The sequence below is a fragment of the Coregonus lavaretus genome (genome assembly GCF_964263955.1).
Source record: "Coregonus lavaretus genome assembly, chromosome: 32".
In the NCBI taxonomy this organism is placed as follows: domain Eukaryota; kingdom Metazoa; phylum Chordata; class Actinopteri; order Salmoniformes; family Salmonidae; genus Coregonus; species Coregonus lavaretus.
The window spans coordinates 36,694,918-36,712,924 of record NC_140019.1 but is presented as its reverse complement, the minus strand read 5'-3'; the positions used below and the strand labels follow the sequence as shown (position 1 = coordinate 36,712,924).

The following is an 18,007-nucleotide window of genomic DNA, read 5'->3' as shown; positions in this document are numbered from 1 at the left end:
ACAGACGTCAAGTTGAGGGAGCGTGCAATTGGCATGCTGAGTTCAGGAATGTCCACCAGAGCTGTTGTCAGATAATGTAATGTTAATTTCTCTACCATAAATTGCCTCCAACGTCGTTTTTGTAGAGAATTTGGCAGTACGTCCAACCGGCCTCACAACCACGCCAGTCAGTACCTCCACATCCGGCTTCTTCACCCGAAGCCCCTACACTACCACTATAGTTAATGTCAACACGGAGGCGATAGGTTTGCCACCAGCCGAGTACAGCTCGTGTTGGTCTGTCCTTCCTAGATAGCAGCGATGAATATTCAGCTCATGATAGAGAACCCATCCATGTAGTACATCCCAGTGGTCCTCTGTAGCTCAGCTGGTAGAGCACGGCGCTTGTAACGCCAAGGTAGTGGGTTCGATCCCCGGGACCACCCATACACAAAAAAAAATGTATGCACGCATGACTGTAAGTCGCTTTGGATAAAAGCGTCTGCTAAATGGCATATTATTATTATTATCCCAACAAAGACGTGACCCGAGACCTTCATTTCAATGGTTTATTCTGCAGTATGTACAGATCATCCTATTAAAACTTTTTACAGTATGTACAGGTTAAATCAACCCACTTTCCTATTCAGTTATAATACACCCGCCCACAGAAAAATCTTGATATGCCAGAAATTAGGGAAAGAAATTACAAAAAGAAAAGGTATAACGTTGTCCATCACTCGGGATACTATGGCTACACCCTATTCCCTAGCTAGTGCACTACTTGACCAGAGACCTGTGCACTATATAGGGAGCCATTTCAGACAAAGCCAGACTGCAATTTAACATGGCGTCCTTTAACTGGATGGGTCAGACCTCCCTGTAACACGGTCTGACAAGCAGGAGGAGAAGAAGAGAAAGCAACCTCAGTTGGATCAACTCCATGGTAGAAGGAGAGGAACCGGTGACCTGAGATTTAGAACACTCCACTTTGTTGTCACTGACCAAGAAGTCAGGTCAGGTCTGTATTTGAAGAAGTCAGGTCAGGTCTGTATTTGAAGAAGTCAGGTCTGTATTTGAAGAAGTCAGGTCAGGTCTGTGTGTTTGAATATCACTCCTCAGTATTGGTGAAGAGGGGGGAAACAAAACACCTGCATATGGATCATAAGATGTCAGGCAGTAGAAAAAGAAAATATCTTGCTTTTATGTGTTCCAACAACAACAACAAAAAAGGTTGTGGAACAACAGGAACAACATGTTCCTCCTTCCTCTCTCTGAGTTTAAACAGAACACAGAGCCAGGAAGGGGAAAGATACATAAAATACAGCTATTATTGATTGGTAATCAATAATAATGCATTGATCGATAAGTCAGTTCCCAGAATGCATCAGTGGGCATGTATCAGTGGTCAGGAGGAGGGGGTGTAGTCTCGAGTTTGCGGAGACGACGGCGCCTCAGCTCCGAAGGGTTGGGCTCTCCGTCTCCCCCGACTTCTTCTCCATCCCCCTGGTCTTCACTGTCGCCCAACGTGGTAGAGTCTGGCTGGGAGAAACCTGTGGCCCCGTTCACAGCTTCAGCTTCAGGTTCAGCTTCAGCGGCTGGAGAGAGGGACAGAAACAAAAGTGAGAAAGGAAATGCGTCTACGGTATAAAACATGCCGCTTCAAAATCCCACTAACGGCTAGTCCGGATTCCTAACTGAATGATTCTGGTTCACTTCACAATGTCAGTTAGTCAATAGGAAGACTCACCTGTACTGCTCTGACAGTCATTCTCCTGGGTTTCTGCACTAGCGGAGGGAGGAGATGATCCACTGGCCTCGCCAGCAGAGCTGCTGGTTTCTGACCGAGGAGGACTGAGGAGGAAAGGAGTAGTATGATTATCACATGTTTAAACAATAAAAGAAAGATGTGGTTTTCCCACATAAAAATGAAACAAGGCATTCAGTACGTGAGTGTGGCGACGGTAGTGAGGTAATGGTGGATGTTGAGCATGGCAGCGTCCAGTAGAGTGTGGATGTTGTGGAGACACTGCAGTCTGGCCTCCAGGCCCCTACGGCCCTCCTGCTCCAGCTCCGTCAGCTCAGCCTCTGACATGGTGGACAGGGCCGGGGGAGGAGGGGGCATGGCTGACACTAAGACGGAGCACACAGGGTAACAAGGTTATTCAAGATTCCAGCCTTAATACAGATTTGTGAACATCTCAGCCCTCAGCAACAGCCCTCCATAGGCAACAGGGTAAATAAGAACTGAACTGTTGCTAGAAATGTTGAAAAATGGTGGCCCATCTACAGTACTATTTTATGTGAAGGAGTAAGTGGGAATGACTCCAGGTCTTACCAAACGGTGGAGGTGGTGGCATAGTCAGCCACGGAGCTGAGGGGAACAGTGGGGGTGGGAAGGAGGAGAAGGGGAACCCAGGCATAGGGCCTCCTGGAGCAGCACCGACTGTACTGGCCCCAGCGGACTGACTGGTGCCTGATTCACACAAGGAGAAATTATGACTTCAAATGTTCACAGAATGTTAGGACAGACACTTCAGAGCTGATCTCCCAGACCCAGAGGAAACATACTCCTGGACCAAAAAGCATGCTCAATTGAGAATCTCTATTGAACGTGCCATTTCGTCATCTAGGTCAGGGAAACGACCACTTTAATTGGCTATATAGAATGTGGAGATTGGTCTGCGTCTACCCTCCCATTCAGAAAAGACAGGCATCTGTCAAAATGTCAGTCTTAAGTACCAGAGAGTAGAAATGAGACTCACCAGCTCCCTGAGTCTGAGCTGCTTCTGTGGCCTGAGGGGCGTCTGTGGCCCCTGGGGCGCCAGGAGCACCAGCAGGGGGGGCCGCTCCAGGGAAGGGGCCCCAGAAAGGAAACAGCCCTGGGGGGAAGTGGGGCATCATTCCAGGACCAACTAGAGGAGACAAGAGGGAGACGCATGTCAGTCAGCTGCTTGGGAGTCAACCCAGTTTATATCTAGTAACTTCATGAAACTATTACTAGGTTACTATCAGATATCTAAATATTGAACCCGTTTCAGTTTAACTAATCAGTGCAGATTGAGCCGTTGCGATATTTGACGTTAGACAATGGACGTGTTGCTCCGTGTGGCGCTACCCACCGTTCCCAGGTGGACCAGGGACAGGGGCGTTGGCTGGTGCTGCTGGAGCAGGGGGCTGGGCAGGGGCTGGGGCGGGGGGCTGGTTGGGGTTAGAGGCCCGGAGGACATCCATACGACATGTAGGACACGTCTGCTGTCTCTGGAACCAGGAGCGAAGGCAACTGGGATACAAAATGTAGGAAAAGGTTAGTTAGCTACACCGAGTTGGTGACTTAAACAGCAGAAAACCAACAGGATCAGCCCAAACAATAAATGGGACAAAAATGCCTAGTCAAATATTTAAAAACAGAAAAAATCTTATTTTCTACTTTCTGATACCGTTCTGTCTAAAATAAGTATAGCGTAGATGTACCCATAAAATACCTTGAGTGGAAGATATGGTTGCAGGGAAGTTTCTTGGCTCCAGTCACCATCTCTTCACGACAGATGATACACACATTATCTGAAGCCAGCAGATCTTCAGGGGTGGCATCTGGGTAACTGCAGAGATACAAATAGAGTTCATCGGACATTGACTAGTCCACTGACGTTTAGTCAATGTTTTTCCATCCTAAATGATGAATATGGTAAGAGGAACGATTTATTTTAATTTTTTAAAATTGTGGATACACAAAATAACCAAGAAACGGATGCATTGCACACTCACAGTGTATTCATGTTGCGGATGGCTCGCCGGGACATTACTGCATCCGTTACAGCTTTCTTGAACTGCCTAAAAAGAACAAAATCCAGAAATGCAAGTGTTCTAATGGTTAAATCTGCCTCTAATAACAACTAAACAATAGAGAAGACAATCTGTTGGCCGGATAACATATGGAGTCTTCAGAGAGTCCTGGGTTCTAGGTCCAATAATTTAGAGTGGTATCTTTATTCTAGGGTTCAGAGTAGCTGTGTTGCTCACCTCATAGCCAGGTACATGGGCCGGATGGCGAATAGGGGGAAGGTGTGCACCTTTATCATGATGGTCATGAACGCCATATACAGAAGGACCTTGATGAAACCTGGGAGGGAAGAGTGGGGAGATGTTAATGTCTTAAACATCCCACTTAAAAAAATTATTATATATATATATATACACACACACACACAGCTCAAAAAAATAAAAGGGAACACTTAAACAACACAATGTAACTCCAAGTCAATCACACTTCTGTGAAATCAAACTGTCCACTTAGGAAGCAACACTGATTGACAATAAATTTCACATGCTGTTGTGCAAATGGAATAGACAACAGGTGGAAATTATAGGCAATTAGCAAGACACCCCCAATAAAGAAGTGGTTCTGCAGGTGGTGACCACAGACCACTTCTCAGTTCCTATGCTTCCTGGCTGATGTTTTGGTCACTTTTGAATGCTGGCGGTGCTTTCACTCTAGTGGTAGCATGAGACGGAGTCTACAACCCACACAAGTGGCTCAGGTAGTGCAGCTCATCCAGGATGGCACATCAATGCGAGCTGTGGCAAGAAGGTTTGCCGTGTCTGTCAGCGTAGTGTCCAGAGCATGGAGGCGCTACCAGGAGACAGGCCAGTACATCAGGAGACGTGGAGGAGGCCGTAGGAGGGCAACAACCCAGCAGCAGGACTGCTACCTCCGCCTTTGTGCAAGAAGGAGCAGGAGGAGCACTGCCAGAACCCTGCAAAATGACCTCCAGCAGGCCACAAATGTGCATGTGTCTGCTCAAACGGTCAGAAACAGACTACATGAGGGTGGTATGAGGGCCCGATGTCCACAGGTGGGGGTTGTGCTTACAGCCCAACACCGTGCAGGACGTTTGGCATTTGCCAGAGAACACCAAGATTGGCAAATTCGCCACTGGCACCCTGTGCTCTTCACAGATGAAAGCAGGTTCACACTGAGCACGTGACAGAGTATGGAGACGCCGTGGAGAACGTTCTGCTGCCTGCAACATCCTCCAGCATGACCGGTTTGGCGGTGGGTCAGTCATGGTGTGGGGTGGAATTTCTTTAGGGGGTCGCACAGCCCTCCATGTGCTCGCCAGAGGTAGCCTGACTGCCATTAGGTACCGAGATGAGATCCTCAGACCCCTTGTGAGACCATATGCTGGTGCGGTTGGCCCTGGGTTCCTCCTAATGCAAGACAATGCTAGACCTCATGTGGCTGGAGTGTGTCAGCAGTTCCTGCAAGAGGAAGGCATTGATGCTATGGACTGGCCCGCCCGTTCCCCAGACCTGAATCCAATTGAGCACATCTGGGACATCATGTCTCGCTCCATCCACCACAGACTGTGCAGGAGTTGGCGGATGCTTTAGTCCAGGTCTGGGAGGAGATCCCTCAGGAGACCATCCGCCACCTCATCAGGAGCATGCCCAGGCGTTGTAGGGAGGTCATACAGGCACGTGGAGGCCACACACACTACTGAGCCTAATATTGACTTGTTTTAAGGACATTACATCAAAGTTGGATCAGCCTGTAGTGTGGTTTTCCACTTTAATTTTGAGGGCAACTCCAAATCCAGACCACCATGGGTTGATACATTTGATTTCCATTGATAGTTTTTGTGTGATTTTGTTGTCAACACACTCAACTATGTAAAGGAAAAATATTTAATACGATTATTTCATTCATCAGATGTTATTCTAGTGTTCCCTTTATTTTTTTGAGCATATACACACATATATACACGCACACACATACAGTGAGGGAAAAAAAGTATTTGATCCCCTGCTGATTTTGTACGTTTGCCCACTGACAAAGACATGATCAGTCTATCATTTTAATGGATGAGTCCAATTTTCAGCTTTGCCCAACACCTGGTCGTCTAATGGTTAGACAGAGACCTGGAGAGGCCTACAAGCCACAGTGTCTCGCACCCACTGTGAAATTTGGTGGAGGATCGGTGATGATCTGGGGGTGCTTCAGCAAGGCTGGAATCGGGCAGATGTGTCTTTGTGAAGGACGCATGAATCAAGCCACGTACAAGGTTGTCCTGGAAGAAAACTTGCTTCCTTTTGCTCTGACATTGTTCCCCAACTCTAATAATTGTTTTTTCCATCAGGACAATGCGCCATGCCACACAGCCAGGTCAATCAAGGTGTGGATGGAGGACCACCAGATAAAGACCATGTCATGGCCAGCCCAATCTCCAGACCTGAACCCCATTGAAAACTTCTGGAATGTGATCAAGAGGAAGATGGATGGTCACAAGCCATCAATTAAAGCCGAGCTGCTTGAATTTTTGCGCCAGGAGTGGCATAAAGTCACCCAACATCAATGTGAAAGACTGGTGGAGAGCATGCCAAGATGCATGAAAGCTGTGATTGAAAATCAGGGTTATTCCACCAAATATTGATTTCTGAACTCTTCCTAAAGTTAAAACATTACTATTGTGTTGTTTAAAAATGAACATGAACTTATTTTCTTTGCATTATTCGAGGTCTGACAACACTGCATCTTTTTTGTGATCTAAATGACAATATTTTATTTGGAATTTGGGAGAAATGTCAGTAGTTTATAGAATAAAAAAAAACATGTTATTGTTACCCAAACACATACCTATAAATAGTAAAACCAGAGAAACTGATAATTTTGCAGTGGTCTCTTAATTTTTTCTAGAGCTGTATACACACACACACACACACACACACACACACACACACACACACACACACACACACACACAGGACCAGTTTCCTGGACCCAAAACAACCCTAGTCCTGGAATGAAAAGCATGTTCATTGAGCATGCTAAGAAATGTGGCTTAATGTGGATCCAAGAAACTGGACCTTTAAAGTTGTACAGCAAGTGTAGAGTATCTTTAGTGATAAAGGTATACCAGTGAAGAGCTCAGTGTAAAGAGGATCTTTAGTGATAAAGGTATCATACCAGTGTAGAGTATCTTTAGTGATAAAGGTATACCAGTGAAGAGCTCAGTGTAAAGAGGATCTTTAGTGATAAAGGTATCATACCAGTGAAGAGCTCAGTGTAAAGAGGATCTTTAGTGATAAAGGTATCATACCAGTGAAGAGCTCAGTGTAAAGAGGATCTTTAGTGATAAAGGTATCATACCAGTGAAGAGCTCAGTGTAAAGAGGATCTTTAGTGATAAAGGTATCCTACCAGTGAAGAGCTCAGTGTACAGCATGTAGACTGCTTTGTTGTCCCAGGGGCTGTCACTCTGGAGGTGGACCGTGTGGAGGGTGTATTTGATGAAGGCGGTGAGCACCATCGTCATCAGGATGGCGTACTAAACAACAACAGTGTTATTACTTAGAGGAGGTGTACTGAAGCATAACCAACTGCTTTGATTCATCAAGACAATAGATTACTTCCAAACAATGTGGCAGGTATATAGGAATAAAGTGTCACATGACAGATTAAAAAAAAAAAAATCACAAATGTATAGTTTTACGAACCTCAAATCCAAAGACCAGTTGGACAGAGGCCCCCCGTGTGATGATACTGTGACAGGCATGGTTGACGAACAGGAAGTCCAGAACTCCCAGCAACACCATCAGAGCTATGAGAGAGAGAGAGACGCAATGATTTTAGATCATCTGTTCACGCCTACCAGTCATTTTGACTAAACACACTAGTAAAGGTCTAGAGGTTCTTGGCCAGATATGCCAGTTGCGTTATCAAGCTACAAGGTCGATGTTTCGTTTTACTGGTGTGCACCAGGTGCACCAGTCTGATATATTTGCATATAGCTTTAATTTAAGAAACACCAGTTTCACACACAGTACAAGTAAATAGTTAGGACTCATTCAAAAGGTTATTTATTTTTACTATTTTCTACATTGTATAATAGTGAAGACATTAAAACTATGAAATAACATATGGAATCATGCAGTAACCAAAAAAGTATTAAACAAATCAAATAGCTACCCTTTGCCTTGATGACAGCTTTGCACACTCTTGGCATTCTCTCAACCAGCTTCACCTGGAATGCTTTTCCAACAGTCTTGAAGGTGTTCCCACATATGCTGAGCACTTGTTGGCTGCTTTTCCTTCACCCTGCCGTCCGACTCATCCCTAACCATCTTTTTTTAATTGGGTTGAGGTCGGGGGATTGTGGAGGCCAGGTCATCTGATGCAGCACTCCATCACTCTCCTTATTGGTAAAATAACCCTTACACAGCCTGGAGGTGGGTTGGGTCATTGTCCTGTTGAAAAACAAATGATAGTCCCACTAAGCCCAAACCAGATGGGATGGCGTATCGCTGCAGAATGCTGTGGTAGCCATGCTGGTTAAGTGTCCCTTGAATTCTAAATAAATCACAGACAGTGTCACCAGCAAAGCACCCCCACACCATCACACCTCCTCCATGCTTCACGGTGGGAACCACACATGCGGAGATCATCCGTTCACCTACTCTGCGTCTCACAAAGACACGCGGTTGGAACCAAAAACCTCACATTTGGACTCTAGACCAAAGCACAAATTTCCACCGGTCTAATGTCCATTGCTCGTGTTTCTTGGCCCAAGCAGGTCTCTTCTTCTTATTGGTGTCCTTTAGTAGTGGTTTCTTTGCAGCAATTCGACCATGAAGGCCTGATTCACGCAGTCTCCGCTGAACAGCTGATGTTGAGATGTGTCTGTGACTTGAACTCTGTGAATCATTTATTTGGGCTGCAATTTCTGACGCTGGTAACTCTAATGTTCTTATCCTCTGCAGCAGAGGTACCTCTGGGTCTTCCATTCCTGTGGCGGTCCTCATGAGAGCCAGTTCCATCATAGCACTTGATGGTTTTTGCGACAGCACTTTAAAGTTCTTGAAATGTTCAGTATTGACTGACCTTCATGTCTTAAAGTAATGATGGACTGTTGTTTCTCTTTGCTTATTTGAGCTGTTCTTACCATAATATGGACTTGTTCTTTTACCAAATAGGGCTATCTTCTGTATACCCCCCCCCACCTTGTCACAACACAACTGATTGGCTCAAACGCATTAAGGAGGAAATCAATTCACAAATTAACTTTTAAGAAGGCACACCTGTTAATTGAAATGCATTCCAGGTGACTACCTCATGAAGCTGGTTGAGAGAATGCCAAGAGTGCGCAAAGCTGTCATCAAGGCAAAGGGTGGCTATTTGAAGAATGTCAAATATAAAATATATTTTGATTTGTTTAAGACTTTTTTGGTTACTACTGTTATTTCATAGTTTTGATGTCTTCACTATTATTCTACAATGTAAAAAATAGTAAAAATAAAGGAAAACCCTTGAATGAGTAGGTGTGTCCAAACTTTTGACTGGTAGTGTATGTGACTAAATCAGTAACACGATTACAGTACTGATATACACTGTAGGGTCTTTTAAAATACTCTATAACCCATACTGTAATGTAAATATATACCACTGAAGGGCCCATGACAAGATATTGTATATCACTGAGTGGGCCTTTAACAGCTTAAAAATATACACTGCTCAAACAAATAAAGGGAACACTTAAACAACACATCCTAGATCTGAATGAATTAAATAATCTTATTAAATACTTTTTTCTTTACATAGTTGAATGTGCTGACAACAAAATCACACAAAAATTATCAATGGAAATCAAATTTATCAACCCATGGATGTCCTTAAAACAAGTCAAAATGAGGCTCAGTAGTGTGTGTGGCCTCCACGTGCCTGTATGACCTCCCTACAACGCCTGGGCATGCTCCTGATGTGGTGGCGGATGGTCTCCTGAGGGATCTCCTCCCAGACCTGGACTAAAGCATCCGCCAACTCCTGGACAGTCTGTGGTGCAACGTGGCGTTGGTGGATGGAGCGAGACATGATGTCCCAGATGTGCTCAATTGGATTCAGGTCTGGGGAACGGGCGGGCCAGTCCATAGCATCAATGCCTTCCTCTTGCAGGAACTGCTGACACACTCCAGCCACATGAGGTCTAGCATTGTCTTGCATTAGGAGGAACCCAGGGCCAACCGCACCAGCATATGGTCTCACAAGGGGTCTGAGGATCTCATCTCGGTACCTAATGGCAGTCAGGCTACCTCTGGCGAGCACATGGAGGGCTGTGCGGCCCCCCAAAGAAATGCCACCCCACACCATGACTGACCCACCGCCAAACCGGTCATGCTGGAGGATGTTGCAGGCAGCAGAACGTTCTCCACGGCGTCTCCAGACTCTGTCACGTGCTCAGTGTGAACCTGCTTTCATCTGTGAAGAGCACAGGGCGCCAGTGGCGAATTTGCCAATCTTGGTGTTCTCTGGCAAATGCCAAACATCCTGCACGGTGTTGGGCTGTAAGCACAACCCCCACCTGTGGATGTCGGGCCCTCATACCACCCTCATGGAGTCTGTTTCTGACCGTTTGAGCAGACACATGCACATTTGTGGCCTGCTGGAGGTCATTTTGCAGGGCTCTGGCCGTGCTCCTCCTGCTCCTCCTTGCACAAAGGCTGAGGTAGCGGTCCTGCTGCTGGGTTGTTGGCCTCCTACGGCCTCCTCCACGTCTCCTGATGTACTGGCCTGTCTCCTGGTAGTGCCTCCATGCTCTGGACACTACGCTGACAGACACAGCAAACCTTCTTGCCACAGCTCGCATTGATGTGCCATCCTGGATGAGCTGCACTACCTGAGCCACTTGTGTGGGTTGTAGACTCCGTCTCATGCTACCACTAGAGTGAAAGCACCGCCAGCATTCAAAAGTGACCAAAACATCAGCCAGGAAGCATAGGAACTGAGAAGTGGTCTGTGGTCACCACCTGCAGAACCAGTCCTTTATTGGGGGTGTCTTGCTAATTGCCTATAATTTCCACCTGTTGTCTATTCCATTTGCACAACAGCATGTGAAATTTATTGTCAATCAGTGTTGCTTCCTAAGTGGACAGTTTGATTTCACAGAAGTGTGATTGACTTGGAGTTACATTGTGTTGTTTAAGTGTTCCCTTTATTTTTTTTGAGCGGTGTATAACCCATACTCACATAACACTCTGAAGTGGAAGACCCAGGATATATTAGGACTTCGCTCCATCTGAGTGAGAAGGTGGAAAAATACCATAAGGACAGACACTTGCTTTCCTTTCCCATTCACTGCCACTTTCTAGATGGTAAACATGCTTGTTGTATAGTAACTAAAATGTCTTAACTATGTGAAATATCTATAGAAATGTAACAGCCATGTAATAGCCTCTCACAAAGTCCACCCTGTCCTCGGCCAGCCAGTGGAAGCACTTGATGAAGAGCAGCAGGGTGAAGAGTGCTACGAAGCGGGGAGAGAAGTCATCTCTGAACACTGTGAAGGCCAGACACGTCTCTGTGACAGCATACCAGGACCGCTCGATCAGATGCTGAAGGAAGAGCAAGTTGAATATTAGTTATAAACTTTTTACACTTAAATCATACTTACCCAACCTGTACTGGCTTTGATATTTTCTTTTCAAAATGTTCCTTTCCAGCATGAGTCTAACAAATATGGTGGATGTGTAACCAAGACAACGCAGTACAGCTTGGCTCAGCTCAGCAGTGTGAATATGGTATAATGGTTGCATCACAGGCCTAAGCAACAACAGCATTACATAGAAGTCCAGCGCCAGTTGTCAAGCAATACAGATCTGGTACTCTAGTAAACCAAACAGGAAGTAAACAAAACGCTGAAATAACACATCGTTGGTCCACACCTCCATCTCTGCAGCTCTCAGCTGTCCGAAGAAGACTTTACGCATGAACTTTCCCAACAGGAACACCAGCACAAAGGCCTGGATGTACAACACCTGCCGCAGAGAGGAGAGGAGAGGAGGGAAAGCCACGTTACAGACCACACATCTGATAAACATGTGAAAGGGGAATGTAGAGAACGGTGTGTACTCACCGCTATACTGGGGCTGCTTTTGGTCAGGTAGACCACAGTGGGGTAGAACTGGTGTTTCAGGAAGTAGGCGTGGCCAACCACTGCGCCAGTCAGAGCCAGACTGGTGGCAGTCACCAGGGCCGCACGCACCATGGTGCAGGCAGTATCTACAGCTGTGTGGTAGGAAGACAGGACAACAGTCAGACACTATCTACAGCTGTGTGGTAGGAAGACAGGGCAACAACAGTCAGACACTATCTACAGCTGTGTGGTAGGAAGACAGGGCAACAGTCAGACACTATCTACAGCTGTGTGGTAGGAAGACAGGACAACAGTCAGACACTATCTACAGCTGTGTGGTAGGAAGACAGGACAACAGTCAGACACTATCTACAGCTGTGTGGTAGGAAGACAGGACAACACAGTCAGACACTATCTACAGCTGTGTGGTAGGAAGACAGGACAACAGTCAGACACTATCTACAGCTGTGTGGTAGGAAGACAGGGCAACAGTCAGACACTATCTACAGCTGTGTGGTAGGAAGACAGGACAACAGTCAGACACTATCTACAGCTGTGTGGTAGGAAGACAGGACAACAGTCAGACACTATATACAGCTGTGTGGTAGGAAGACAGGGCAACAACAGTCAGACACTATCTACAGCTGTGTGGTAGGAAGACAGGACAACAGTCAGACACTATCTACAGCTGTGTGGTAGGAAGACAGGACAACAGTCAGACACTCTCTACAGCTGTGTGGTAGGAAGACAGGACAACAGTCAGACACTATCTACAGCTGTGTGGTAGGAAGACAGGGCAACAACAGTCAGACACTATCTACAGCTGTGTGGTAGGAAGACAGGGCAACAGTCAGACACTATCTACAGCTGTGTGGTAGGAAGACAGGACAACAGTCAGACACTATCTACAGCTGTGTGGTAGGAAGACAGGGCAACAGTCAGACTCTCTACAGCTGTGTGGTAGGAAGACAGGACAACAGTCAGACACTATCTACAACTGTGTGGTAGGAAGACAGGGCAACAGTCAGACTCTCTACAGCTGTGTGGTAGGAAGACAGGACAACAGTCAGACACTATCTACAACTGTGTGGTAGGAAGACAGGACAACAGTCAGACACTATCTACAGCTGTGTGGTAGGAAGACAGGGCAACAACAGTCAGACACTATCTACAGCTGTGTGGTAGGAAGACAGGACAACAGTCAGACACTATCTACAGCTGTGTGGTAGGAAGACAGGGCAACAGTCAGACACTATCTACAGCTGTGTGGTAGGAAGACATGGCAACAGTCAGACACTATATACAGCTGTGTGGTAGGAAGACAGGACAACAGTCAGACTATCTACAGCTGTGTGGTAGGAAGACAGGGCAACAACAGTCAGACACTATCTACAGCTGTGTGGTAGGAAGACAGGACAACAGTCAGACACTATCTACAACTGTGTGGTAGGAAGACAGGACAACAGTCAGACACTATCTACAGCTGTGTGGTAGGAAGACAGGACAACAGTCAGACACTATCTACAGCTGTGTGGTAGGAAGACAGGACAACAACAGTCAGACACTATCTACAGCTGTGTGGTAGGAAGACAGGGCAACAGTCAGACACTATCTACAGCTGTGTGGTAGGAAGACAGGACAACAACAGTCAGACACTATCTACAGCTGTGTGGTAGGAAGACAGGACAACAGTCAGACTCTCTACAGCTGTGTGGTAGGAAGACAGGACAACAGTCAGACACTATCTACAGCTGTGTGGTAGGAAGACAGGGCAACAGTCAGACACTATATACAGCTGTGTGGTAGGAAGACAGGGCAACAACAGTCAGACACTATCTACAGCTGTGTGGTAGGAAGACAGGACAACAACAGTCAGACACTATCTACAGCTGTGTGGTAGGAAGACAGGGCAACAGTCAGACACTATATACAGCTGTGTGGTAGGAAGACAGGGCAACAGTCAGACACTATCTACAGCTGTGTGGTAGGAAGACAGGGCAACAGTCAGACACTATCTACAGCTGTGTGGTAGGAAGACAGGGCAACAGTCAGACACTATATACAGCTGTGTGGTAGGAAGACAGGGCAACAACAGTCAGACACTATCTACAGCTGTGTGGTAGGAAGACAGGACAACAACAGTCAGACACTATCTACAGCTGTGTGGTAGGAAGACAGGGCAACAGTCAGACACTATATACAGCTGTGTGGTAGGAAGACAGGGCAACAGTCAGACACTATCTACAGCTGTGTGGTAGGAAGACAGGACAACAGTCAGACACTATCTACAGCTGTGTGGTAGGAAGACAGGGCAACAGTCAGACACTATCTACAGCTGTGTGGTAGGAAGACAGGACAACAGTCAGACACTATCTACAGCTGTGTGGTAGGAAGACAGGACAACAACAGTCAGACACTATCTACAGCTGTGTGGTAGGAAGACAGGACAACAACAGTCAGACACTATCTACAGCTGTGTGGTAGGAAGACAGGACAACAACAGTCAGACACTATCTACAGCTGTGTGGTAGGAAGACAGGACAACAGTCAGACACTATCTACAGCTGTGTGGTAGGAAGACAGGGCAACAACAGTCAGACACTATATACAGCTGTGTGGTAGGAAGACAGGGCAACAACAGTCAGACACTATCTACAGCTGTGTGGTAGGAAGACAGGACAACAACAGTCAGACACTATCTACAGCTGTGTGGTAGGAAGACAGGGCAACAGTCAGACTATCTACAGCTGTGTGGTAGGAAGACAGGACAACAACAGTCAGACACTATCTACAGCTGTGTGGTAGGAAGACAGGGCAACAGTCAGACACTATCTACAGCTGTGTGGTAGGAAGACAGGACAACAGTCAGACTATCTACAGCTGTGTGGTAGGAAGACAGGACAACAGTCAGACTATCTACAGCTGTGTGGTAGGAAGACAGGGCAACAACAGTCAGACACTATCTACAGCTGTGTGGTAGGAAGACAGGACAACACAGTCAGACACTATCTACAGCTGTGTGGTAGGAAGACAGGGCAACAGTCAGACACTATCTACAGCTGTGTGGTAGGAAGACAGGACAACAGTCAGACACTATCTACAGCTGTGTGGTAGGAAGACAGGACAACACAGTCAGGCAATCAGAATGTAGAGCAGCCCTTGTCATTTCATAATTTGGAAGGTATCCAATTGTTTCCTTATACCTCACTAGCTAGCTAACAAGTAACAACCAGTGAATAAATACATGTATGTTGACAGCTGCCTAGGGGCAAGTGTAAACAGAGCAATGTTTGAACTATACTAAACAAAAATATAAAACGCAACATTCTACAATTTCAAAGATTTTACTGAGTTAGTTCATATAAGTCAATAACTCAATTGAAATAAAAAAAAGGTAGGCATGGATCAGAAAACCAGTTAATATCTAGTGTCACCATTTGCCTCATGCAGCGTGACATCTCATTCGCATAGAGTTGATCAGGCTGTTGATTGTGGCCTGTGGAATGTTGTCCCACTCCTCTTCAATGGCTGTGCGAAGCTGCTGGATATTGGCGGGAACTGGAACACGCTGTCGTTCAAATCGATCCAGAGCATCCCAAACATGCTCAATGGGGGACATGTCTGGTGAGTATGCAGGCCATGGAAGAACTGGGACATTTTCAGCTTCCAGGAATTGTGTACAGATCCTTGCGACATGGGGCTGTGCATTATCATGCTGAAACATGAGGTGATGGCGGCAGATGAACGGCACAACAATGGCCTCAGGATCGTCACGGTATCTGTGCATTTCAAATTGCCATCGATAAAATGCAGTTGTGTTCGTTTTTCCGTAGCTTATGCCTGCCCATACTAACCCCACCACCACCATGGAGCACTCAGTTCACAACAGCAAACCGCTCGCCCACACGACACCATACACATGGCCTGCTGTTGTGAGGCCGGTTGGACGTACTGCAAATTTTCTAAAACAACGTTGGAGGCGGCTTATGGTAGAGACATTAACATTCAAATTCTCTGGCAACAGCTCTGGTGGACATTCCTGAACTCAGCATGCCAATTGAACGCACCCTCAAAACTTGAGACATCTGTGCCATTGTGTTGTGTGAAAAAACTGCACATTTTAGAGTGGCCGTTTATTGTCCCCAGCACAAGGTGCACCTGTGTAATGATCATGCTGTTTAATCAGCTTTTTGATATGCCACACCTGTCAGGTGGATAGATTATCTTGGCATAGGATACATGCTCACTAACAGGGATGTAAACAAATTAGAGCACAACATTTCATAGAAATAAGCTTTTTGTGTGTATGAAAAATGTCTGGGATCTTTTATTTTTGCTCATGAAACCAACACTTTACATGTTGCGTTTACATTTTTGTTCAGTGTAGATTGACATCTTCATTCAATTTAATCAAGCCTTCATTTCGTCCAAACTAAAACTGCATTGTTGAAATGCCACATGTAATCTATCAAGCTAGGTAGATGTATCGGATGGCAAGTTAATAACAAGATAGCTAACAAGACAGCTTGCTTAGTTTGACATTATGCTAACATCCTATTCAACTCAGCCACACAAAGCTAATACCTAGCTAGTTAGCTAGCTAACAATGCACGATTATAGTTGAGGGGATGTGTTAGCTAATCTGGGCTGGGAGAGATTGCTAGCTAGGCTGCTCTTTCTCTGAATAGCCAGCTATCTTAGTAGTTAGCTGTACAGTAATGTCACTGCAGTGCGAAACTAATATGGACAGCCAGATAGCTAGCTAACGTTAGCTACTCACGGATTCGATGTCGTTTTCGTCACGGAATGCACTTGCTGAGCTTGTTCCAACGCCTTGATTGGGGCGTTCAGTATGATTACAACATGTATCAGGTCCCTCAACTAACTATATTACGACCAATTACTTTTTTTACTTCTTCAAGCGTTTCACGGTCTATTTTACTAACATGTATACCCCAGCCCCAAAGACGCCTGAGGCTCTGATACGTGTTTATCTTTGGCTTGCTGCTCCAAGTGGCCACCTCACTTCCGGGGAAATTCAAACTAGCGAACTAACAAGCGATTCAAGGAAATATGCATTCGGTGGAAACCGTTTGTCAACTGTTAAACGAAGAAAAGCAATTGGATAGCAAGCTAACTGACGTAGCATTCCAATATAAACCGTCAAACTCAACTTTCCCGTCAGTGTTGTAACTAATAGCTAGCTACCGTTAGCTAACGGACTGTTCTCAATGGGAGCGCATTGGTTTCCACACCGGCGTACCCCGGCTTATTTTGCCATTGGATTTGAGTGGCGCAGTGGTCTAAGGCACTGCATAGTGGCTGTGCCACTAGAGATCCTGGTTCGAATCCAGGCTCTGTCCCATGGGGCGGCGCACAATTGGCCCAGCGTCGTCCAGGGTAGGGGAGGGAATGGCCGGCAGGGATGTAGCTCAGTTGGTAGAGCATGGCGTTTGCAACGCCAGGGTTGTGGGTTCGATTCCCACGGGGGGCCAGTATTAAAAAGATAATGTATGCACTCACTAACTGTAAGTCGCTCTGGATAAGAGCGTATGCTAAATGACGGAAATGTAAATTTGTGCCCTGGTGACAGTAAGACCATATTTTAGTAGACATGCGGTAACAACCCAACGCGGACCAATAGTTGAACAGGGATCAATATTTCAACAATGGTGGTCTGGCAAGTTGATTTCCTACCACGTACTACCGCCTATCAAATGATGGGTTTTATTTACCGTAATAATTTTAGTGCCGCACCATTAAAATGTCAGCATCGCAACTAAAAAGTACACACCAATGCTTGTTTTCCCCTAGAAGTTGTCCTGACAACAGACAAGTATGGACAAAAAATGTTTTACAAACAAAAAACTGGTGAATGAAATGTAGTCAGTGTTACCCATTACTAGTTAACTTTGTGCTAATGAAGTTGATCCTGTCATATCAGAATAACCCCACTAACTGTACCCTACACATAAACTTACCTTGCCTCCACAAGATCCAAAAAAAGACACAAAATGGTTAATGAATACAGAAAGTAATTCTGTCACTTGAACATATACTGCCCCATGTAGCTCAGTTGGTAGAGCATGGCGCTTGCAACGTCAGGGTTGTGGGTTCGTTTCC

General features: G+C 45.8%; 1 protein-coding gene across 1 annotated transcript; it reads right to left on the bottom strand.

Moving 5' to 3' along the window:
* Window positions 1-534: 534 nt before the first annotated feature.
* On the bottom strand, window positions 535-16,899 carry LOC311107938 (E3 ubiquitin-protein ligase synoviolin-like). The gene is made up of 16 exons (XM_084150559.1): window positions 16,665-16,899; window positions 11,885-12,036; window positions 11,694-11,786; window positions 11,211-11,363; window positions 10,999-11,047; window positions 7,476-7,579; window positions 7,180-7,306; window positions 4,003-4,102; window positions 3,748-3,813; window positions 3,465-3,581; window positions 3,102-3,262; window positions 2,745-2,894; window positions 2,318-2,455; window positions 1,929-2,112; window positions 1,730-1,833; window positions 535-1,577 (listed from the first exon to the last, which is right to left on the bottom strand). Exons 2-16 carry the CDS (start codon window positions 12,014-12,016, stop codon window positions 1,381-1,383), a joined length of 1,875 nt encoding a protein of 624 aa, XP_084006685.1. The 5' UTR covers window positions 12,017-12,036; window positions 16,665-16,899; the 3' UTR covers window positions 535-1,380.
* Window positions 16,900-18,007: the final 1,108 nt, after the last annotated feature.